Source organism: Falco punctatus, assembly GCF_963210335.1.
Source record: "Falco punctatus genome assembly, chromosome: 5".
Taxonomy (NCBI): domain Eukaryota; kingdom Metazoa; phylum Chordata; class Aves; order Falconiformes; family Falconidae; genus Falco; species Falco punctatus.
Window position 1 is genome coordinate 13,249,330 of NC_137584.1, and position 26,347 is coordinate 13,275,676.

At 40.8% G+C, this 26,347-nt stretch overlaps 1 protein-coding gene across 8 annotated transcripts in view; it reads right to left on the reverse strand.

Annotated features, from left to right (window-relative positions):
- Positions 1-26,347, reverse strand: part of FAM135A (family with sequence similarity 135 member A) — a 99,568-nt gene that overhangs the window by 66,515 nt on the left and 6,706 nt on the right. For 2 of the 8 annotated variants that reach the window (XM_080388809.1, XM_080388811.1), the window contains exons 2-3: positions 9,529-9,614; positions 5,720-5,840 (exon numbers count right to left, since the gene is read on the reverse strand). The exons of 3 other annotated variants lie outside the window; for them this stretch is intronic. In XM_080388809.1, coding sequence (XP_080244935.1) covers positions 5,720-5,796 — 77 coding nt within the window. In that variant the 5' untranslated portion in view covers positions 5,797-5,840; positions 9,529-9,614. Of the gene's footprint in view, positions 1-5,719; positions 5,841-9,528; positions 9,615-10,024; positions 26,332-26,347 lie in introns of those variants that run through there. 3 more of the 8 variants (XM_080388808.1, XM_080388807.1, XM_080388810.1) reach the window with 2 other exon arrangements.

Sequence of the window (26,347 nt, forward strand, 5' to 3'; positions counted from 1 at the left end):
ATACTCTACCTCACAAAGAAAACTGTTACAAAAAATAATAATAAAAAAAAGACAAAGCACATACATAGAGACATTGCTATAGAAAACCACCTAAATCCAGCTTTGGCCAGTTGTATATGCATGCATATTACTGAAAAAAATAAATTATTAGTGATAAAGTAAGAATTTAACATTGGCATTATAAGAATGCACGGATATAGGGAAAACATAGACTAAAGCTGTTTTCAAAGCAGGTCTTGCAGCAATGCGTGCACTATGCTAAACTACAAACCATCAGCTAAGTTTCTTTAGCTCATTCGATTTGTCATTTCACAAATGAAAAAGCAGTACACAGCTCCATAGAAATGAAAACCTCATCTAACTATTGCAAGTTAGGCATTAGAATTCATTAGTCGGTGGGGAAAACTGCAAGTTAAACTGCAGTGTTAACTTTTAAAAAAGCACTGTGGCACTTTCAATAACCAGTTGTTTGAATTCAGAAATGCTCAAAACATTTACACCTCAATTCAGGATGCTGACACAGATAAAACACATATGTAAACATGGAGGGTAAGCATTCACAGTCCACAGCAGAAAACCAAGTAAGAGACAACTTGCCTCTTACAGTAACAACATCTTTGAAGAACAGCATTGTAAATAACATTCATAATCATCAGAAGGCAGCGGCAGAAGACAGAGCAGAAAGTGTAACAAGTAAAAATCCCAAACTTCTGTTACAAACAGTGCTAAAATTGCCACGGGTGTCCCCCAACCTCCTAGCTGCACAAATTTTTAAACACCAGAAAAAGATAAGTCAAAATCAAATTACCAGGACATCTTACATTCTGTCCATCTAGAACTGATAACATCACCACTAGAGAAAACAAGCATGCAATGCTCTAAGCGCACACAAAAATGTTTTAAGAGAACACTGTCATCTGTTCTATGGCCAAAACCGCTCTTCATTTCAGTTCCCTGGAACATGGCTTGCTGATAAAGTTTTGAAAGATTATTCTTATTAACAATTATTATAAGTAGGCAGAATAGGCCTTTCAGTAATAAACCTAAGAGCTAGCTGTCTGTTGTGCAAACACAGGAGAGTCCTTATGTTAAAGGACTTACAGAAATAAACATGTGAATGTAAATATAAATAGGGAAGCACAGTGACACAGACACAGTACTTATCAGTGTGGCAAAAAATGATTTCAGGAAACAGCTTTTGTCCAAAGATACTGGCCAAACAGAAAAAAAACCAACCAACTTTTCCCTATCTCCAGCACTGAAAGTAATATTAAACTGATCATACATGTTCAGAAATCCCACACTCTGGGCAGTAACTCTCATCACAGAGAAACCCTATACCTCTTAATAGTTCGTATTTTTGCAAAAGATATATATGTATTGAGCAACTATTTTACAGATTTTTCAAAGAGGCAAGTCAGTATGGAAAGACAAGTAGCCTGGTTTGAAAACAAAGTAAATGGGAAATACAGCCTGACAGCACTGCTAAACTGCTGGCAGGAAATCAGGCAGCGTAACACAGAAAGGATGGAGACCTTACTTTTCCAAACTATTCCTGCTGCTACACTCTCCTCTCACTGTTACAGAATGATACGCAATTGGTCCTCTTCTGCCACAACACCCTGCTGGCTCATGTTCAACCCGTTGTCCGCCAGGACCCCCAGTAGCTTTTTTTGCAAAGGTGCTTTCTTTCTAGCCAGCTGGTCCCCAGCCTGCACTGACATACAGGGTTATTCAACCCCGTCTGGAGGACTTTGCATTTGCCCTTAATTTGATGACATTCCTACCAGCCCATTTCTCCAGTTTGGCTGGATCCCTACAAAGCCCCAGCTCCATTCTCCAGGTTATCTAACCATTCCCTACAATCTGTTATCACTCAAAAACTTGAGGAGGCACTCTGTCTAGGTTGTCAATCAAAACAGTAAACTACTGACTCAGTATCAATCCATGAGGGATGCCATTAGTCATCAGCTACAAGTTCGACTTTGCACCACTGACAACAACTCTTTGAGCGCAATCATCCAATCAGTTTTCCACTCAACTCATTCTCCACTTCCGAAGTCCACATTGCACCCAAGCTTTGTTTTATTTCCTTTCACATTTACAAAAGGTCAGCACTACAGAGCCCAAATCTAACTGCAGCTTTTATGAACAAAGACGACAAAATAGCCTGAAGTATCACTACCTCACACCATCATTCTCACAGGTACCAAACAATTACACTGGTTTTATTCATTCTGTCACACAATACTCACATATCAATCACTGTCTGAGCAAAACCTCCCCATCATCACATTCCACTAGTTCAGAAAGGAAAATTGTAAAGCCTTATTTGAAGCAAGTGGCACAGTGTTGTAACAAAATATAATGAAATAGCTGTATTTACTACATACTTCTGTGACTTGCAGCTACAGTGCAACTGCCAGAGGAAGCTAACCACCAGAATCACCACAGACATAGAACAACCTTTCTTGAACTAGATGAGAAGCAGGGAGCTACACATACAAGCAAGTCTTGTGTATTAGAATGAAGTGTCTGCTCTGTGTATTTTTCCTCCACTTAGAAAAACAAATTACCTAAACATAAAGAAAACAGTCTGCTTTAAAGGGTCAGTTAGGAGAGTAACATAGTTATAACAGTGAGTTGATTTGATCTTGAGTGAAATACTATGAGAAATTTTGGCTGTCTGCACTGCGGATTGGTTTACATCTGCAGAGTGGTTTTGAGGCACCTTCCCAAACAATCCTGGTTTGCTGTGTGCTGCTTCATTTCACTGAGAGCCTTCCGTGTATATCGCCTAGATATCTCCTGGAAAAAAACTAAACACAGGCTCTGATCTACTTGTCACAAAATGCACTTCAACCTCCTCACCCCGAGAACAAAAAGGCCTGAACCAATTACTGGTATGAACAACTTCAAAATACACCCACAATGCAAAACAATTGGTCCAGAGGATGAGATTAAATCTAGACTGAAGTAACCCTAGATGCACAGAGATGTAGGGACATTAACACTGCTTTTAGTAATTAATTCCTAATGTAGCAAATTAATTGTTAGCATAAACAAAGTCATAAGTGCTTCTGGCAATAGTGTCACTACAGATACGGATCCAAGAAAACATGCTACAGTCGGATGCAACAGCTGGCAGATTTCTTCAAATAGCTATAAAACCAGGAAGAGATAATAATGGTTTTGATTGGATAGTGGGATATGTGGACTGGACAGAAAGGGAGGGTGGGGAAATGCCACAAATTCAACTGATTCAGTTCATATTTAATAAAGGAGACAAAAGACTGACATCTAAAAATACATCAGGGTCAACACTCGAACTGATAGTGTCATTCAAAGAACAGAAAAAAGCTGGTTAAAAAAACAATGAAAAACTGATCAGAATGAAATTTAGGCTGGAGATTATGACATCTCCAATAATCAAAAGAGTGAGACTATGAACTCTCCAAGCAAACAGTTTGAATAAAAATCTGCTAAGTTTTAAGAAGGAGCTTGATCAACTTGATGTGTTTACTTGCAACAGCCAACATTTTATTTTACACAATTCAGAAGGTCACTATACTTCTACCAGTATGAGACAGTCAGGCTAAGCCGGGTAGGCTTGAATGCACACAATCCCAAACAAACCCAGAGTACAATCAATTCTATATCTGACTTTTGGTGAGAGAAACCACACTGAACATGGTGGTAGCTCAAAACTAGGAGGCTAACAATGAAACTGAAGATTTCCTTTTCTGCTGATTCAATCCATCATACAAGAGCTTTTCTGCCAGCATAAGTATTACATCCTGTCTCCAATAAATACAAAAACAGTGCCCTAGAAAAATACTAGAACTTACCCAGATTCACAGAAATCATTGCAATAGCCACACTGCTCAGTCTTTTGCATTATTCTGGAAGCTCCCTCTCCTTCCCAACATTGCTTTCTAAGGAAACATGCCCAGAGTTACAGGTTCAGCTTGAAACCAGAGAGGTAGTATCTATCTACTCCTGTCGCTTTTCTCATTATGTCAGCATTCCACCTCTCTGAACTTGCCCTGTGAATTTACCGCTTTTTAAAGAGTAAGCTAAAGAGAAAGATGCCAAGTAGAGCACTGGTAATTATACTGCTGTGCTTTGCTTCTCAACTACCCTTCTAAGGAATCATTTGAAATGTAAGGTTAAGACAACCAAAACACTTTCTTCTTTTCAGGCTCTTCCCTACTAGAGTTAACATAGCTGTCATATTCTACCCTCTCCTTCCCCACCAATTTCAGAGATTAAAAAAGTCTACAGTTCAGCAGACTCTGCTTTTTTGCTGAAGCAGTTAGAATATTCTCAGTGTTTTCTGAGACCTCTTCAGCCTTCCTTAGTCCTTCTCTTCCAACGAAGAGTGAAATTACAATTTTCCCTAGAAAGGGGACATAGTTTTTTACATATACTTTCACTGAAAATGGTAGCAAGCATAATGGATCATTGCTTCTGTCAGTACCACCTTCAGGTCAAATTTAGAGAAAAGCTAGCTTTAACAAAATATAGATGAAAACCAACAGTAACATGGCAAAGATAGAGGCTAGTTAGCCAAGATACATTTTTTATAACAGCCTCTTTCTCCTGAGCTCCCTCCCAATCCTACCTTTTTTTAATATCACTCTTCCCCAGAATACCCACCCCAGAGGGTTACTTCAAGGTGGAGGAACTATGTGCATCCCAAAGCAATGAAATTTTCTGATTACTTTGCCCTCATCAACTCACCTTGTCAGAAAAATCAGAAAACAAACAAAAAAACCCAACCCTACCAAAACAAATGACTCCCCCACTTGCCCTGAATTATGACAAGGTTAAAATCAAAAATGTATTTTCTTATTACTAATACGTTTCTAAGTTATTCTACAATATTTTGGAAAAAGGAGCTATCATAAATCAACACTGATATATATGTTCCCCATCTGTAAGCGCTGGCACAGCCTCAACCAGATTTATCTAAAACAAACATCATAAGAACTACAATACTGACATTTTTACTGTAGTCTGTAGAAGACTGTCAGAAGGGCATTGCACCACAATGCCAGATGACCAATACTCTTCAACTAAAAAATAAGCTACAAAGGATTATTTCCTATGCAGCCATAGGAAAGGAGGACTTTACAAAGTAATCTGAGGACAATCAGGTAATATCAAGTGAAAGGAACGTGCACAAGCCTTTTACAGAGACCTGGTGGAGTAAGGGGAGGTCAGGAGAGTCTAAAGAGGCAGTGTGGAGTCTCCTCTAACTGTGAAGGCACAGCACACTGTTAGGAGGAGAGAAGCTGGTGAAGTCCTCCACTGTCAAACCGATAAACTAATGAGTTAATTGGGGAATCAACATTTTTAAAGGATTCAAGAGAAACACCTATTGTATTTTAAACAAATGGGATTACATAAATTAAGATATGAAAGGGTAAAGACCTGGATAAGATTATAATCTACCCTCCAAATCTACAGAGCTTCCCTCTTCTCCAATTAGACAAAAAAAGTATTTTATGACAACTTAAGTTTTAGGCCAGATTATTTGAGTATTTAATTTTAATTCCTAGAAAGTATATGTCTTTCCAATAAGGAATAAAAATTTTTCAAATCACTACAAAAATAGTCAATAATACTTGAAGCGACACTACACAACAGTACCCATTAAGGTCTTTCCAACATCAGCCATCAACCACAGTAAAGTCTGAAAGAACACACTACCTACCCTCTTTGAAACAAATCCACATTGAAGAATTTGTGGAGCTCCACGGAGAATTCTACCATAGCCTGAACTTCACTCATGTTTATGAGGATGAAGAAGTCAAAACTTGTCAGCACCTTAATTACTGAAAACAAACAGAAAAGAAACTTTTTAGGACACAAGCTGGGGATAACGCCTGTCTGGTCCTTAAAAAGGACAAAACTACACATATTTTTTGCAACTTCCTTAAATATACAGGCCCTAGGGTAAACAAGAATATAGGATGTACCAAATCTAGCCCACAGTAACTTCTATCTTTGTTGCAAAGTAATCAAATGTTATCAGAGAAGTATCACAACACACCATCAGCATAATACAATCCTGCACTTACTGATACCTACATACTGCAGCTCTGCTCTGGTACTTGGCTCGAGAGGGAGAAATACTGCTGACAAGGAGAACAAGAGCACGGTCTGCTTCCAGCCCTTGTTGAAGCAGAATGACTATGCAGGCAGCAGTGCCTCAACTCTGACATGAGGACAGGCACAGCTGAATTACAGTGTGGCCAAACAGTGCAGAGAAAGTGCCTAACAGGTCACGTAGGGCTTTAGATGGAGAGATTCTAGAGGGAAGGCAGGAGTTAAGAAAGGCAACATACCCATTTTTAGTCAATCTTTGTTAGTAGTAAAGTGTTAATTCTGTCGTCTTTGCAGCCACAGACTGGCACCTTCCTGCAAATATACAGCTGCCTGCTGAAGACATTACTGAGTTCTGCTGTTTTTCCTTCAACAAAAACAGACTACACTTTCTGCAAACACTTGTCTTCAAAACTACCCTGTTCCTGCAAGCACTGTCTGGTTTGAAGAATAAGCAAATCAAAACCTAAAGTAGACTATCTTTCACGCACATTAGTCCACCTTCTGGGTCTAACGCAGAAGCAATAAACATAAAAAAGCTAGCCTGGCTGGAGCCCGAATGGATTATGGCGGGATTTTTTTTGTTTCTAAACAAAATTTGGGTGTTCGTGAAGCAGCAGGCAATACTACTGAGACTGAAACTGAGTAGCTGGCAAAAAAAGACATTGCCACAGCACGTTTCAGTCACCTGAAAGCAAAGTTACCTTTAGGAGCTACATATAGCTTACCAACTAAATTATCTTAGCATATAACTCAAGATAAGATTTACCTTTCTGTACTCGCTTTAGAGGAGCTGGAAGGCTTCAAGCACCATAGCACAGGTCTAGATTTTTAACTATAAACAAGAAGTTAATTCTGACCTTGGTTTAACAGCCAATACAAGGACTCTGCACGCACTTTACAAAAACACAGGAACAGTATTGTTGCTGAAGTAACAGGGGACAGGGAAAGAGGAATCTTGCTTCTGAAGCTGAGTTATGACAGTGTGAAGAACTCTGATTAAGGGCCCTTACTGCAAGATCAAAACTACAGCATCTAGACGATGCTATTAATCTAGCTTGTCTAAAAAATCCTGTCATCATTCAAATCTCAATCAAGGGTTTTCAACAATTTAATTGAAAGATGCTACAAGTTGTGCTACAGCATGCAGTGTTAGGACTGTCACTGATAACTTACAGGGCTTTGCAACAATTCCCTCTTCCACTGCTTCGTCTATAGGATTGTGTAGGTAAGTCTTCAGTCATCTTTAAAGCTAGAATCAATAAGTTCTGCACTCTAATTCTCTGAGGTTGCCATTCTGCATTATCATATGTGCATCACCTACCAAAATGCAAATGCATCTTCTGCAAATGGAACTTGACCTGCCACTGAGCAGACTGAGAGATCCTAGACCTGCTGTGACCCTTAGCCGCTGGGCAACAAACCTTGTGGGCTGTGCATAAAACCTGTGATGAAACTGTTCAATTCCTCTGGAAGAAGCCCACTATCAAACACCCAGGAAAAGGCAAAAGGACTTAAAGGATGCCATGGAGCAGTTTCAACCTGCTTGCATTTTTATGAAACTACATTTTCAAGGGAGGAAGACATCACACACCTCTGACTCCCAGCACAATGAGTACCACTGTCTATGTCCCTGAACAGTTTGCCTCCACTAAGAGAATAGAAAACTATTCCTGCAAGAGTTGCTGGGCCAAGGAGTCACTCCCAAATGCTTCAGGGTCCCTCAGGTCACCAGTAGGAAAACTCAGAACGATCCAGTACTAGTGCAATTTGACAAGTTTGAAGGTCCATTTTATGAACAAGTTAATTCAACAAAAAAACCCCAAACAACTTCAAGAGCCTTATCTTGCATTACTGCCAAAAGGGCTGTCTAGTGAACTTGTGGTACTTATACTGTGTCTAACAGGCTCTCACTGGGGCCACTCCCTCTCTTCTCTGTCAAGCTGACTTAGCATCCCCAGTCAGCCCACTAAAAATTGCCTGGTCAAGCAATCCCTGCAGACCGAACACAGGGTCCACTGAACACAGGCCTGCACAACACAGCACCATGTGTTTTAATCCAGTAACACAGCCCTTGCTCAACTACCAACAGTACTTGGAAAAGTGGCCCCCAAGCCTTGCTCCAGTAGCAACTGCAAAACCAGTAAGTGTTGAGCCACAGTTCAAAAAACAGTGCATCCACAAAGCAACACTGCATGCCACCACAGGTACCCAGGATTGCAGTCTATCAGCTGACCTCTGGAGGATGGCTTTTTCTTTGTCAAGCTTCAACTTGTTCCACATGCACCTTAACCTGGGTGAAGGGGAGCATTCACTGCCCTGGGCTGACATAAACCAAATCACTGCTTTTCTGTCAAAGTCTTTCATACCACTGCAAAGGAAAACAGCGTTCTTTTTATTTGTACCATATAATAGAAAGTGTAATGCAGTGACTAAATATAGTGACTAAATAAGTAAGAGAAACTCAAACTTGGACAATGTCTTTCATTTTTGTACACTAATCATACAAAAGCTAACAAAAAAATCAAACTCATGTAGAAGTATTTATTTGCATACATTCTACTCAAATTTACAGCTAAACCTCACTAAGTTCAATGACATTTAATGTCTACAACTCATGAGTTTATGGTTGTATTTTGAAGATATAATTAGCATTCAGAAACCAAACTATTGAACTGCATGTTTGTTCTGTCTGCCTGTAAGAAGAATCCTTCAGTAGGAGCTCTTTGCATCTGAGCAACAGAGGTTAATGCAACATTTAAACGTATCAGAAGAACCAGTAACAAATGAGAAAAATACCCTAATACACAGGTTAGAACAAACGCAGGGTTTCATAACTTTTAGTAGCTACTTAACACTTACAATCAAAACAGCATTTCAATATTCAAAAATATTTAAGCACTGAGACTGAACATCCCCAATAGTTAAAATGTCATTTAAAGCCACTTGATCTGATACTGAGGGACAAAACTTAACATACAAGCCACTTGATCTTATACTGAGGGACAAAACTTAACATACATTCATACTTCTGGGAGTTTATTTTCTTCAGTTGGAAAATCTCTACATATCCTGGCCAGCCCATGCTGTCCCCACATACTAGCTCACCACTTCTTTAATCACCCAAACTAATCTTTTCTGAGGTTACAATACACACAAGATATCAGATTTTAAAAGACCATCAGAATGAATGTTACTTGATTCTGCTTTCTTCTAAATTGGATCATTTTAGTGATACTTCACAGCAGCTGCATCAGAGCGTCTCAGAGTGTAACGAAAAGACAGATAGAGGTGTACCTTAGGTGAAACCTCCTAAACCAGCTTTGTCCTCAGAGAAATGCTTGTGTAGCTACTTGCACTGGGAACTGCAAGATAATGCTAGAAACAAAACAACAGTACGTTGGAAGAAAGTCTTACCTCCTCTGATAAATACTCCATTTTAGTATGTTAATTAACCAGTCTTCCAGTTCTTCTCTACTGTTGTTAAAAACATACTGCTTGAACTAAAAAACAAACAAACAAACAATGTTTTACTAAGAGCAGTATCTCTAGATCTTTTCAGTATTCATGTTCTTCATTCTCTTTTCCTGAGTCCTAATAAAAGCCCCTTATCATGTCCTCTCCAACAATCATACATGTACCGTATACCAGCATTCTCCAATCTCCCTGTGGTTCCTGCACTGCAGTTTTTGGCTTTCTCTAAGTGTAGCAGTCTTATACCTATGTTTCCAAAATAAAGAAAAAAAACCACTGCTTTTGTGAAGCCCAAGCTCTGGCAAAGCTGGCATTGCCATGTTCAGGCAAATTAACCCTGTCTTCACCAAGGAATTCTAAAATCCAGCTCCCAGAGGACTCCAGTACGCCCCCAGCCACCCCCCAGCATCCCAAATCTCCAGAGAGACTCCCAGCTCACCAGCAGCAATGTAGTGATGAGCAGGTAGGAGGACATTCGGCCTGAGTCATCAAATACAGCTCATGCCTCCACACAGTCCTACACAGCTACCAGGGAGGAGACGATTTACAAAAATAGGCTAGATTAAATTTTCCTGGAAAATCTTGTGTCCCTTCCCCTCAGCAGACAAAATTTAGGGGACAAGGGGGAGAGCCCTAAGACCAAAAACCCACTTCCCTAGAGCAAATGTTACCAGTAGGTCAATGCTACCTAATACTCTGAAATTCTCCTCGAAGCTCCTGGTAAACTACTACCTTAAAACCGTTCGTTAAGAATTAGTCCACCTCTCCTGTATTCTTAAACCATTAGAGTTATTTTAAAAATACCCTAAAAAATAAGAAAAGTCTCCCTTTTGTTCGATGACCTTTAGATTTTGGACACCAAGAAAAGAGAATGCTTAGTTATCCCTTCTTAGAGGAACTCTGCATTCTTTCTGTACCTATGTTTCAGAGAAATACAAACACAAAATCTATCACAGCTTGCACAGGCAAGCCATGAAAATAAACTGGGTTTGCCTTAGCTTCAGAGAGAAGAAAACAGAGAAAGCGCAGCATAAAAAAAGTACATTAACCCTAATATTTTAAAGCACAAATCACTTGTTTATGTCATGTGTGATACTACATCTCTGATACTACAAATTATCAATAATGCCCTTTTAAAATCCTGGTAACATAACGCCGCATTGAAATGCCACTGACATCTATTCCATTTATTTAACAATGCAATACAGCCTGTGTTCATACCAGTTCTCTTTTAAAAGGATTAAGATCTTTTTTAAAAGACAGAGAGAGAAAACACACAAAATTCTGAGTAGCTGAACTTGTTCTAACCTCGATTTAGTATTTTATATTCAGTGGAAGACAAAAGCAAAAATACAGAATCCTACAACTGAAAATCAACAAAATGTTTTTCTTCCCGTTTTCTTCTAGCTGCTCATTCAATACAGTCTTCAGTTAATTTATTTCTTCTGAGTTGCTGTAGGAGCTTTGATAACCTCCATCCCTGACCTTTTTTTTCCCTGTCCTCTTCTCCTCAGAGATCCAGCACCTGCCAAGACAAATTCAACCACCATCTATCTCTGTGCTGATGACTCACAGGTTTGTCCCCCCACCTGAGAACTGTCTTCAATTCCAATTTTAGCTGCTTCTTGGACACAGCCTTCAGCTGAAACTCAATGTGGCAAAAACAGAGTTCTTGACCTGACCTGCAAGGCTATTCCTAACACCTACTTTCTGAGTATGCACAATAGCAAAATCTGACTGTAAACCTAGACAGTATTTTCCATTTCGTTTTCTCTGGGTTCTCACAGACTTTGGCAAGACACTGCACAAAACCTGCCAAGTTCTTCCACATGTGATTAGAAATATGTCCCATCTATCTGTAAGCCAAAACTCATCCAAGCTAATATCCTCTTTTGTTTTAATTACTGTGAGGCTGAAAAAGCATAATTCACTGGATGACTAGTTCAGCATGGTGCTGCAAAGAACCGGCCTGTTATTTTGATCATTTCACCTCTCTCTCTGCGTCCCCTGCAGAGAGACCCTGGACTACTGCATCAAGTATAACCCTCTTGTCCTTTGAAATCCTTTCGCAGCTGTGCAGCACCCGGTATCACACTGTCCTGGTTGAAGACCAGAGCTTTCCAGCACTACAAATAAACTCTGGTTCTCTGTAATTGAAAAGGAGAGGGGGTAGAAAAGATATGCTAATTGAATTTTAGATTGCATAATCATCATGTTGTAAAACAAGGAAACAAACAATAAAATCCCTTAAGTGGAGATATCTAGTATACCTTATTCAATTAATTATCTCAATTTTATAAAGATAACATCATTGCCACTCAAAAAGACAAAAGAACAAACTGCTTTATATCAGGATTTATTCATTAAATTATTTTTACAGTTTCACAGTTCTAAATAATTATATGAATGTAAATAGCCACAGGTACTTAAATACAGTTAAACAATGGCCTAATTTCATGGGCTTAGGGCAAAACTCAACTCTTACTATTTTCTTCTTGCCTGGTTCTCCAAGCCTAGATTACTTCCCAGCCTGCCATTACAAGGTCTGATTCACCAATTCTAACAAAACTAATGCACGGTATCTATGACATTTTAATGGGCTAGATAAACAACCGGCTTAATCAAGCATTAAAATTCAAATTTTCCTACTTTTTACTTTAAATTTAGCACCAATATCTGGTCCTTTATGCAGCGCACTGATAAAAACAACACACTCGCTACTCTTAGCTGACAACTTGATTATTCCCACTGAGCGTGGAAGTCATTAATATGTTGCATTTATTTCTTTTCTTCTCCCCTATTAATAGATCATGTATGTGATACAGTAATTCATCTTGAACATTTATTAGACTTATTCCCTTCTGTCTGTCTGACAAATAACATGTTATTTCTAAGCTTCCTCATTAAAAAGTTTAACATGAAAAGTTCTGTGAGCAGCACAGTTAAAAGCTTGCTTTCCTACCAATGTGTCCTTCTCCCTCCACCATGACAGCCCCTACTTTTTATGGCTCCTTAACTAGGCAGAAGATTGCACACCCTGCAAATACAACAAAGCCACATCCACAGCAACTGGCCAGCTGCTGCAAAACAGACCCCATGCTAGCAGACTTCTGTATTTTTCCTCCCAGTATGGTGACTTCAGCGTCCTCTCTCTTCAGCCACCAATTTACACAGAACAAAAACTTCATCTTTGAGATCTCCTCTTCCACGTTAGGCTGAACTGAGCAATGGTTCCAACAGTAATTTGTGAAGAAAGAGGAAACAGAACATGAGCAAACCAATGAATGTTTTATTTGCCTTCTGCAAAGACTTTCCCTAAGAAAAAAACCCCACATTTTAAAAGTCATGTTTAAAAGGGTATGAAATAACTGGCACCAACATGACTGCCTTTGAGTCAGAACCAGCAAAACGCAGCATTTTGATGAAAAGCAGTGTCAGTTCAGGATATGTGCTACCACATTTAGCCAGCCTTTGTCCCACTTTGATCCTGCATGCTGGCTGAGCAAGAAAAATGAACCAAATACTGCTACACTCTCACGCTAAGAACCAAGGAGAGCGGACAGGGTAAATCAGCAGTTAGGCTGTCCATTCACCATCCAGCTACCTTAACAACAGGGATGAAAATAAAGATAAATGCCTCCAACTAAAGCAGAAGTAATGTATCTAGAAATACATCTGTAAATCAATTAATTACTTATTTTAGTTATAGCCTTCAATTAATACAATCTATCTTTTCCTAAAAATCCTAACAGAAGAGCAGTGCAGGAGAAAAAGAAAAATGAAGTGCTTACTCTAAATCAGGGGTCCTCAAAGTACGGCCCCGCGGGCCGGATACATCCCCCCAGGGTCCTCAATCCGGCCCCCGGTATTTACAGACCCCCCCCGCCGGGGGTTGGGGGGGAAACCAAGCAGCCGCAGATGGCCTGCTGCCACTTCATCCGCGTGCCCAGCCCTGTTTAAAAAGTTTGAGGACCCTTGCTCTAAATACTTAATAAAAGTCTTAATTAAAAGGGAGTCACATGAGGTATGCCGCCTTCTGGGAGCTAAGATCCAAGATGTTGCCAAGAGGGTGCCACAGTTTGTCAAGAGCACGGACTGCTATCCACTGCTGCTCTTTCACATGGATACGAATGACACCTGGGCAGACACCAAGAATGAATATAAAGCCCTGGGGGTGCAAGTGAAAAACTTTGGTGCCCAAGTGATTTTTTCTTCTATTTTACCAGCAAGGGTGCAGGCTGAAACAGACATATAATGCACATCAACTTCCGGCTTTGTGGCTCATGCTGTTGTGAGGGTTTTGGCTTCTACGACAACGGGACATTCGTTTGACTACAGCCTGTTACAGAGGGATGGGATCCACCTGTCTAGAAGAGTCAAGGGAAATTTCAGCAGCAGGCTGGCCAGCTTGGTGAGGCGGGCTTTAAACTGAAGGACTCAGGGGAGGGGTCCAAAGTGGCAATGCTCACACCGTCACATCCAACTGGGGAGTAAGTCAGCCCAACCAGAGCAGCGCCATATGTTCCTTAGCTGCCTCCCAAGATGAGAACCTAAAGGCCAGCCACCTCAAGGGTGCACGTGGCTATGGTGGGTCCTCTTGTACCCCTCCTGGGAAACCTGCACATTCGATTACCTCTCTGAATTGCCTGTACACCAACACACACGGCATGGGGAATAAACAGGAAGAATTAGAGATCTGTGTGCGGCCGGAGGGCCAGGATCTCATTGCAGTTACAGAGACATGGTGGGATAGCTCGCCTGACCGGAATGCTGTTGTGGATGGCTACATACGTTTAAGGAAAGATGGGCCAGCAAGAAGAGATGGTGGAGTTGCTCTTTATGTGAGGGAGCAACTAGAATGTATCGAGCTCTCCCTAGGGGTGGATGCAGAACGAGTCAAGAGCTTATGGGTAAAGATTAAGGGTCAGGCCAACATGGGGGACACCATCGTGTGTGTTTGCTACAGGCCACCTGGTCAGGAAGAGGAAGTCAATGAGGCCTTGGAAGTAGCCTCACGATCACAGCCCCTGGTTCTCATGGGGGACTTCAACCACCCTGATATCTGCTGGAAAGACAACACAGCTTGGCACACACAGTCCAGGAGGTTCCTGCAGAGAGCACTGACGATAACTTTTTGACACAGGTGGTGGAGGAACCAATGAGGTGAGATGGGCTCTTAGGCTTTGTCTTCACAAACAAAGAAGGGCTGGATGGGAATGTGAAGGTTGAGGGCAGCCTTGGCTGAAGTGACCATGAGATGGTGGAGTTCAGGATCCTGCATGGAAGAAGCAAGGCAACAAGTAGGACTGCAGCCCTGGACTTCAGGAGAGCTAACTTTGGCCTCTTCAAGGACCTACTTGGAGGAATCCCATGGGTTAGGGCTCTAGAAGGAAGGTAGGAGGGTCCAAGAGAGCTGGCTTATATTCAAGCATCACTTCCTCCAAGATCAAGATAGGTGCATCCCCCTGAGTAAGAAATCAAGCAAAGAGGTCAGGAGGCCTGCATGGATGAGCAAGGAGCTTCTGGCAAAACTCAAACAGAAGAAGGAAGATTATGGGATATGAAAAAAGGGATAGGGCACTTGTGAGAAATAGACAGATGTTGTCAGAACATGCAGGGAGGTGATGAAGAAGGCTAAAGCCCGTCTGGCATTTAATCTGGCGAGGAAGGTCAAGGACAACGAGAAGGGCTTCTCCAAGTACATCAGCAGGAAAAGGATGACTAGGGAAAATGTGGGCCTGCTGCTGAATGAGGTGAGTACCCTGGTGATGAAGGATACAGAAAGCAGAGTTACTGACTGCCTTCTTTGCTTCAGTCTTTACTGCCAATACCAACCCTCATGTTCCCCAGACTCTGGAGCCAAAAGAGAAAGTCTGGAGAAAGGAAGACTTTCTCTTGATCAAGGAAGATCCCGTTAGAGATCACTTAAGCAAACCTAACACCCACAAATCCAAGGGCCCCAACAGGATGCACCCCCGAGTGCTGAGGCAGCTGGCAGATATTATTGCTAAGCTACTCTCCATCATCTTTGAAAGGTCACGGAGGACAGGAGAGGTGCCTGAGGACCAGAGGAAAGCCAATGTCATTCCAGTCTTCAAAAAGGGCAAGAAGGAGGACACAGGAAACTACAGCCTAGTCAGCCTCACCTCCACCCCAGGAAAAGCGATGAAACGGATCATCCTGGAGGTCGTATCTAAGCATGTGGAGGAAAAGAAGGTCATCAGGAGTAGTCAACATGGATTCACCAAGGGGAAATCATTCCTCACTAACGGAATAGCCTTCCATGATGGAATGACTGGCTGAGTAGATGAGTGGAGAGCAGTGGATGTTTTCTACCTTGACCTCATCAAGCCTTCTGACACTGTCTCCCATAACACCCTCATAGGTAAACTCAGAAAGTGTGGACTAGATGAGCGGGCAGTGAGGTGGATTGGGAACTGGCTGAATGGCAGAGCTCAGAGGGTTGTGATCAGCAGCACAGAGTCCAGCTGGAGGCCTGTAGCTAGTCGTGCTCCCCAGGGGTCAGTACTGGGTCCAGTCCTGTTCAACTTACTCATCAGTGACCTGGATGAAGGGACAGAGTGTGCCCTCAGCACATTTGCTGGTGATATAGAACTGGGAGGGGTGGCTGATACACCAGAAGGCTGCGCTGCCATTCAGTGAGACCTGGACAGGCCCGAAAACTGGGCAGACAGGAACCTAGTGAAGTTCAACAAAGGCAACAGTAAGGTTCTGTGCCTGGGGAGGAATAACCCCACACACCAGTACAGGTTAGGGGCTGACCTGCTGGAAAACAGCTCTGAGGAGGGGGACGTGGGAGTTCTGGTGGACAGCAAGGTGACCATGAGCCAGCAGTGTGCCCTGGTGGCCAAGAAGGCCAGTGGTATCCTGGGGTGCATTAGGAGAAGTGTGGCCAGCAGGTGGAGGGAGGTTATCATCTCCCTCTGCCTTCATGAGGACACACCTGGAGTGCTGTGTCCAGCTCTGGGCTTCGCAGTTCAGGAGAGACAAGGAACTGCTGGAGAGGGCCCAGCAGAGGGCTATGAAGATAATTAGGGGACTGGGGCATCTCCCTTGTGAGGAAAGGCTGAGAGAGCTGGGCCAGTTTAGCCTGCAGAAGAGAGGACTGAGAGGGGATCTGATCAATGTCTACAAATACCTTAAGGGTGAGTGTCAAGAGGATGGAGTCAGGCTCCTTTCAGTGGTGCCCAGTGACAGGACAAGGGGCAACGGGCACAAACTGCAATGGAGGAAGTTCCAGCTGAATATGAGGAAAAAGTTCTTTGAGGCTGGCAGAGCACTGGAACAGGCTGCCCAGCGAGGTTGTGGAGTCTCCTCTGGAGACATTCAAAACCTGCCTGAATGCATCTCTGTGCAACCTGATCTGGGTGAAGCTGCTTGAGCATGGAGTTGGCCTAGCTGGATGTCCAGACGTCCCTTCCAACCCTGACCATTCTATGATTCAGGAACTTTACATAAAAAGCATATAATGATCTTAGAGTAAAGAAAAAAAAAAAATTGCTAGCTATAGTATTTTGGCTTAAAGAACAAACTGCATAGCTTAATACAGTCATCTCAATCTCAAGAACTTACAAAGGATGCACTAGGTTAGAATTAATAAAGTAAGAGAGCGAAGCTTAGTAAAATAATTTGATTCTGCCCAACTGAATAGGTACTTCATAAAATATTAAGGGTCTGTTTTGGCATAAGAACATACTTCATTTTCCCACTTATGCAAAGGAAGAAAGTGTGTATCTTTGAACTCTATGTCCCAAGCAATGCCATTAAATGAAAAATAACTCTCACATGGATGGATGAATTTGGCATTAAAATGTCTGCAGTGACTGTTAACATCACTACTCTGCCATATTTTATGAATCAGAAGAGTGTCCAAAAGAAGCTGGTGCAACTTCTCTCCCACCCCAAGCAAACTTAGTATCAAAAAAATAAAGCTTTGATTTCAGAAGAAATAAAAATAAATCTAACCGTACATGCTCAGTAAATTATTTTTAATTTATAATAATTCCATATTATTGTCTTCTGTAAATAAAACAGAGCACAATTTACAGAGTTGACTCATTGTTCCAATATCTGCTCTGAGGTCATGGTTTGACAAAACACTAAATACAGTTTGACAGGTTGGTTTTATATTGGAAGGCTTTATGCCAAATAGTTACTGTCCTTCCTCCCACAGCAGACATTAAGTCAGTGAAGATGATACATCGTGTACTCTTATTAACTTAGGAAAGGTGATAGTTTGCCTGCCTGATCAAAGTTACATTAGGAGATAGTCTGACAGTAAATCTGATCCATCATCAGTGGTCACAAAGCCACTTCCTTGGTAGTTCCTACACTAGTATCATCTGTGGCGACTGGCTGGGTGGGCCAACATGGAAAAACAGTGACTACACTATGAGTTTTATACATATATAAAGTTACTCTAAAAACACACAGGAGTACTGTATGAACACCTAATGTTAATAACCTAATATAAAGTCAGTTGATTTGGGGATGGCTTTACAGTACTACATCTTTAAAAGCTTAATTAACAATTTCACTTTTTTTTCTCGTGATATCGCTTCCAGTTTCCTACCATTTTAACAAAAGAAATCAAGGCAATCATTATAGCACATAAATTCAGGTTAAATGTGCGATTCTTTGATTTTCAATTAATAAACAATGTTTTCTATTTCCAGAGTTCTTAGATTATTTTCATCTTCTCATAATTGCTGTCCACTGCCTTTAATTCAATACCCACCAAAGAAATGCTATAGATTCTTATTTTGTTCTTCCTTTTAATGATTTTTCTGACCATAGGTCTTCTGAGACCCTCCCTGCAACTCTTCTGTTACACAAAAAAGCATTAATTTAACAGTCAAAACCATATTATTATAGTACAAAGTGCAATTTAGTTATGGTTGTACAATACAGGCCTGAAGTTGAAGGACAATTAAGCAGACATTACAATCAACAACCTAATAGGGTCATAGGAAAAGTATGTCAGAATGTACATTAAAGCTTTTCAAAAACATAAGGTGGCAAACAAATATCTATATGTCAGTTTGTTGTAAGACTTTAAGCTCTCGCTGCTTGCTTGCCTTCATACTAAAGAGTTGAGGAAGAGCCATACTTTTCTTTGCAACCTCAGGTAGCACCTCCAGTAACTTATTTCCTGCTTGCCTCTAAATCTAAGAGCACTAAGTTGAAACATATCTAACCTTGTAAGTTTACTTAGCTATTAATAAAACCAGTTAAGCACCAGATTTTAATGCTCTAACCTTGATGTCCCTCCCTCTTTTCTACCATTGAAGTCTAGAGCAAACGAGATCAGCCCCAACAGCTACTAGCAAAAAAACGCCAAAAAAGCAAACAACTCCACACATGCACACACAAAACCAAGATAAATTAAGTCACTCCCTGCTTTCCTTTATCTGCTTTAGAAAAGAAGGTACTAAACACACTACATAGAGTACTGTGTATGCTTTTTGATCAACAAATGTTCAGCAAAAGAAGTTTCCAAAGAAACAAGTGTCAAGTAAAGACACTGATGAGCAGTGGCGGACAACTGTGATCACAGCCTGAACAAAGTGAGCACAGTTCATAATATATGTATGCTATAGGAAGAACGGATGTCAGTAAGCACCACGAGAAAATAGCACCATTATATATTATCAGCAGCAAAGTCTTTAAAGGATTTCTTCCCTCTGCTACCCTTGCAGCCTTGCTGCCACCCACCCCACAAACAGCCCCCTCTCCAATTGTGCTGGCATTTGTGGGGCCCAAAAAACCCACGACCACCAAACCAAACATTTACAGCTACTTTGGAGGTTACTTTGTAATTATTTGGGGTGGTTTGCTTTTTTTTTTTTTTTTTTTTATTTATTTAAACCACAACATTTCACTTCTTTAGATACAGCATGGCTCCACAAACAGCTGCACTGATACATCTGAAAGAGTACACCAATATTAACATCTAACCCTGAAGAAGCGAGCAAGGTCACGGCAAGAATCTAAGCCAACTTTGCCCATGAAACTACACAAAGTCTTCCACATCAGCAACAGCTTCAGAAGTTTCTGCCCCAGGTGCTCATTCCCATCTTCACAGCCTCAGGACATCGCCCCTGCAACGCTGCCAACGCAGTACTGATGGGACAGCATTTTAAAATTAATTAGTTACCATTTTAGAATCATCTATTTTTGCGGGGCTTGATCAGATCACTTCCTTATCCTGTTTCACAGCCCAGCTCCACAAATAGCAGTGCCTTTGCCGTGGCGGGGAAGGGAAGGTGCGCGGCAGCATGGCACAGAGCTGGGTTCCACCGGCCACCTTCCCCTCAGCGCATCATCTCATTAAGCCACAGCCTCGGCTCAGCAAAGCCAGGAGGTTTAGTTTAAGTGGCTGGGTGAGAGAAAGCGCCCCTTCTCACAGCCATTCCTGAAGTAACTTACCCTCCATTCCTTCCTTACGTTCAGTTCAAAAGCTGAAAGAGGAGGAAAACGGTACTCTTCCCTGCCCAGGGAAGGGCACAGCCCCAGAGCCCAGCTGCCAGCCCAGGCTAACCTCTCTGCTGGGCAGGGCACGTCCTACTTCCCGCTCCCTCCTCACAGGGCTAGTTCCCCGGGAGGCAACCTCTCACCTGGCAACCCAGACCCAGGATACTTCTTTCCTGAAGGACGAAGCATGGCAGGCTGGAAAGCCAGGCAGTTCGAGCAGCTCTTTGTCCCAACTGGCCCAGAAACACACTCTGCTAGCAGAGTTACCAACAGACAGATCTGGCGTCAGAGACAGGAACAATTTTTCCTGAAGAAGGGCTTTGCCAACCCCTGTCATGGAGGAAGACAGGGCCACCCTGGTCACCACAGCCTGCTCTACCCCCATACGCCCACCTGAGCTCCACAGCCTGCAACCCTCCCAGCACTGGCCTTGCTTACTCCCTGACTACAGCACCAAAACAAAAGTTACTTAAACAGTCTGTATGAAACAGACAAATAGAGCAGCCTTATCAAATTCACAAATTCAAAGTTTTGTTTTTGTTTTGCAGCTTGAAGGCTTTACCCCCCTCTTACCTCCCCCTCCTTGTGTGGCATTTAACTGACAGAATAATGTTGATGCATGACAAGCCACAAAAAAACCCGACACAAACCTAAAATGGCATAGCTGTTTCCTAAATAACGCATCCAAAATAAAACAAGTCTAATGAACACCTTTGTAGCTTCAACAAGGAGACTTGAAGTCAAAATATCAAAACAAAGCAGTAAACCGATTTTCTCCTACCATTTACTTGTCACATTTAGTCAGAAATTCTTGCACTAACATTTTATAATAATTAAATTCCTTACATGCTGCTTTCAAATTTGCTACAATTAGAAGAACCAATACACATAACACATCCAGGGGAGAAAGGCCCAACAACCAGAAACCACGGTCATCAGAAGCTTTCCCTACCCTGCCGATAGCATAGCTGGTTTGTTTTCAAACAGGTCCTTGTTCACTCCTGTCCTACTCAAGGACAAACCAACACCTGACCGTACTGACCAGCCATGAAAATTCATCTTTCCATCTAAACTCTGTCAGCTTTGGCACCTTTCATAAGTCAAAAGGCAGGTACACATCTGTTAGAGCTTCTAGTCACCAACCCAAATTAGACCAAATGTTTGTACCATTAGCTAGCATTCCAATTAATTTCAGAGCCATGCAATGTACTTTCCACAGAAGAGGTCATGTCTTAAGAATATGCAAAGCAAAATTAACAGCAGGTAGAACCCAACAGTTCCAAGCTTCTGCCCCAGCAGCAAGGGCTTTCATTAGAAAAAGAAGTCCAGCCTGACACAATGGCGGCAAACTTGGAGATCTAAGCCTTGACTTCCACCTTTAGGTCTAGTATTGACCACAGCTGTTTTCTCTATGTCATTTTACACGTAAAAGCAGTAAGATGTACGCTTTCTACTATCTATGCCTCATTGTTTTGGCACTTCAAATACCCTCAACATCTTGGCACATTTTGATCTGAATTATTTTACTAAGGTAAGGGTTTTAAGGTCAGAGGTGCATGAAAATATAGAACTTAGAACTGTCTGATAGCTCATATAATCTCAGAGTTTCCCTAGAAAATTCATAAAAATCTTTAAACAATATATATATATGCATTTATAGTGAGCTAGATGGGCCATATATAAATAGGCAGGCAAGTAATATATACTATAGTTTAAAAGTATTAGCTCTGCAACTACTTCTACTACTAAAAGACAGTAGTATTAATTACACTATTTAGATGGATTTTTTTTAACACAGAAATATACAATCATTATGCAAAAAAATCATCAATCGACAACTGAAATGACAGCCTGGGAAGAATGCAGTTTCATTCAAAGAAACTTCTTAAACCTGCAGAAGACCAAACACTATTACACTTCTCTTATAAATTTAAATAGAAAGAAGATAAAAGATATACTGCAAGCCATTCTGATACGAAAATTTAAAGGGAACCCTTTCTTATTAACTTCAGAAAATCATCTAAAGCATAAAGAGAATTCAGTATTTTATAGCTAGAAAGTGTGATAAGCTTATCTAACTTGACATGCTGTACACAACAGGTAATTAATGATCTGTCATGATCAGTAACAGGGATAGATTCACGAGGTTACAACATGTGAATACAGTGTGATTATAGTATGCAGATCTAGATCTGAAAAACAAGCCAGTTCATTATTTTAAAATGTCAGAAATCAACCATAAGGCTTCCTGCACAACTGATGAATGATGTAGATATCTTCTTAATTCTAAGAATTTGGGGGTGTGGTGTATACAGGTTTCTGATTTATAAATGAGATTCAGCAAACTATATGCATACATATATATGTACATATATATGTATACATAGGTATAATTACATAGTACTAGAGGTAACGAATTTATAACTTTTCACTTGAAAATTAAAAAAAAAAAAACAGCAAGCATAAGTTTTCAGTCTTTCTGGTACAAGCCACAATTCAGAAATAAGGAAATTTTTAGTTTATTTTTAGGAAGAATTTTGGTAAGGGAGACTTTATATCTTGTTTCCAACAAAATTGCTTCCAAAATATAAAGTTCAAGATTCTTAGAACTGAAAACGTTCCCCATTCCAAAATCTCCAAGGAAAATCCATTAAAAAAGATAACACTGAAAACTTCTAATGAAAAATAGAACTGATGTCATTTCAATCTGCTTTAGCGTTTCCAATTTTTATTCTGCTTGTAAATTGAACTTTGCAAGGCTTCATTCTGTTCCTTATTTCTCTGCCTGTTCTTTCCAAGAATAGTGCTGTCACCGATTTCCTGCTTGAAGTAAACGCAATTTGCTCACCTGACTTCTCTCTGACCCCAAATGATAGCAAACTTATTTCCTCCCTTTCAGATTTTTTTTCTTGTATGCTCTTTGTTGTATACTCTTGTTACCACAAGTGTTCTATGTATTGTTCTTTGAGGAAGACAATTTGTATGACAGACTTCTACAAATATCAGCAACACCACATTACCGACATACCAACTGCTTTTGCTACAAATGAATGCATAAATATTTAACCGCTGTGTTCACAGATCTACAATGATGTAGTTTTCTGTACACAGTACTTCATAAGATGTATCCCATGAATGAACACAATCAAAAGGTGCTTAGTAAAATGCTAGAGCAGGCCAAAATCAGCAGATGCTTAACAAACAGAAAAGCGTGTGTCTTGCCACACACAGAAAACACACGGTGCATGAATGTCGACAGTATATAGGATGGCCTAGCTGTGGCAGAAAAACATAGCAGCAGCATTTATTCGGAAACATTCTATAGTCTGACTGTAGCAAGTTTACAAGGGAACAGGAAAAAGTGGCTTTTGAGCAGATTTAACCAGCCAATGCCAGTCTCTCACTGCTGATTTAAAACAGCAAGATTGCGTCTTGAAGGCTCCCACATATAAAGCATTTGAAGGTTGCTATATGAACAAACTTACTTCTAACAAAATTAATCACATTTTCTATGCTTTTTTACTATAAGGGAAAATGAATGGAAGATTAAATAATTCATAATTCAGGAAATTCTAAGTTATGCTTATAGTTTTACCAAAAGAGAAATCGACTGTGCTGGCACTTCACAGGAATACTTGTTTACAAGCTCTCTGACCCAATGGCCTGACAGAGGTACCACACATAAAACAGCAGGCTGGCAAAACAAATATCCATCACAAACAATTGCTGGTCAACCCGCAGATGCTACTTGTCTATCCTGTCATGAAAACAATTAAAGGACTAGTGAGACTGTATTTTTCCATACAGAGAAAAAGGGGAAGGAGGAAACCCCACACAACAAAAACGCAACTCTTCCTCCTTGGTCAATGAGAGGTATATTCTGCCAAGCCTACCCTGTAGTCTGTAGGAACTGGGAGATGAAAAAGAACAAAAAGATTTCAGGACACAAGATGCAAAGCATTAAGATGCATCACTTACCAAGCAAGGATGAGACGCACCGGTCTGTATCAATAACAACTTCAAACACTAAACCAAGGTCAAAACTAACAGGAATTCACAACTATTTATTGTAATTCTCACACTGAGGTCCATCTTTGGTGCCAGTTTAACTTTCACATTTGTTCAGGACAGCACCCAGGCCAAGAGAGAGACAACTGGCACCAGTACTCCCAGTGTTTAATTAATAAACATTTAGGTACCTGCCTCCTAGGTTTGTGCAGACAGCTAGGTTCTCTTCAAAGAAATAACAGTACAAGAGTCAGAGCTCAGACAGGACTCCTGTATCTTTACCTCCAATAATTCAAAACCTTGCCACTCACAGTAATCTGCCTCAGCCCTCTGCCAGAATTTTCCTTCCTATCCACCTCCACAGCCAGCCATATGGCTGTGGCATACGTACTCCATTCTAATCACTTTCAGCAGCCTCAAAGAGAACCTTGCACCAAAACACCCGACTGTAACCTGGTGAGAGTGAGATACTGACAGAAACATCCTGTCACAGGGTGTTCACAACATCTTAAAACTACAACAAAGTGCACCAGAACTTCTCAGTCTTCCTCAGTGGAGGACTGACTAGCAAAGTCAACAAGGAATGCCAAAGAGCAATGGATCTCAACTTTCATGTCTCTCCCTGCTTGCGAACTGTATTCACTAATTCTTCCATGTGAGATAAAAATGTAAGAGACAATCCTACAGCTGAACTTTGGAACCCAGGTACTTCCAAGGGAAGTATTAAAACCAGAAAACTAGAGTGCCAGGTAACAGTCTCACATCCATCATTGGAGCTTCAGGAGAGACACCAGGGCATAGTTGTTCTGAAACCTGAACAGAACCCAAGGTACTATTTTTGAGGTTTTGCTGAACTCAAAACAGAACTAAATTCTATAGCAATGGAATTAAATTGAATCAACAAATGTGTTAGGTTGTCTGGCACATTTTGAAAATCACAGTTTTGAAGACAGATTTCGGTTGCTGTGTGTGCTTTACTGTTACTGATTACTATCTATGCCAAACCTCACTCAGGCCAGTTGTACCAACTGTAATTAAAAGTGAGGGTCAATTTTGTTAACGAAGTGCTAACTTTTGAACAAAATGAGTATTTTCACATAGCAGCCAACTCTTAGCAGTTTTGCAGGATTGTATTTCACATAAGGATTTAAACCATTCCAAAGAATGAGCTCAAAGTCCTATCCTGTGATTTTTATTGATTACTGAAGGAAAGCCGAAGAATTGACTTATGCTACTTGCAGAGGGAAAAAATGAGAGGCAGGAAAAAGAAAACAAGTTGGTCCATCCAAGGAAAACGTAGACTAAGATTTATAGCTGTGCTCTGACATACCAAATACAGGTATTCAGCCTGTGACTACTGGCACAGTCATATGGAAGAAACACAGTAAGATGACAATTCTGTGTTTCATTCTTTTAAAGTAAATACTTTCAAAGTATGCAAAGATACAGCCAGAGCCTGGATTATTGTTCACTTCCTACAAAACAGTATTTTCAGTTCTATTAATTGTTGAATGGACTAATAAAACCTGCGTCAAAGTACTTAATTTGCTCCTCCACAAACCCAGAATTCTTTCATCCTGAAAAACCCATAGTGTTCCAGCAAAACACAGCTTTACTGAACCAGGTTTGGACTGTGGCGGTCATCCTTCAGCAAGGGCCAAGCAGTTTTTTCTTCACAATCAAAATGCTAAGTAAGAGATGTCTTACAGATGAAAACGTAATACATTCCCTTCCACAGTAATAAAGATCAAACCAGTGGCATTCCCAGCTTGTTATCAGTCCAGCAAACTAAAAAGCGGTGCATATGGATTTTAGCTCAGGCTTTGCTGACGTACAAGACAACACTAAGCTAGTGGACTGAACTGCTTAAAAAACAAAGCAAAACCCAGTAAGACAAAACAGATATTTATGCCCACTTACTTGATAAAACATAAGACTTCAGACAGAAGTTTGTTTACCTTGCAACCAGAAAAACCCACTGCATACCAGAAAGGGGAAGTGGGTTAAACACTCCAGCACGAATTACCCCTTTAGTTATAATATCAACATGACCGTAAATCCTCACAATTGTATTTTTAAAGAAATCCTTTACACCGTGCAATTTCTCTTCAAAATAGTATGTCTGCAACACATAATCATTACATAAAGTTTTCAAGTAAGTTCTGCTGAAATTTTGTTTCTTAAAATAACACAAGACAGAAAGATTACTTCCACAAGAGTGCTTACTGACCACGCAAATTCTGCCCTTAGCGTCCTAAGG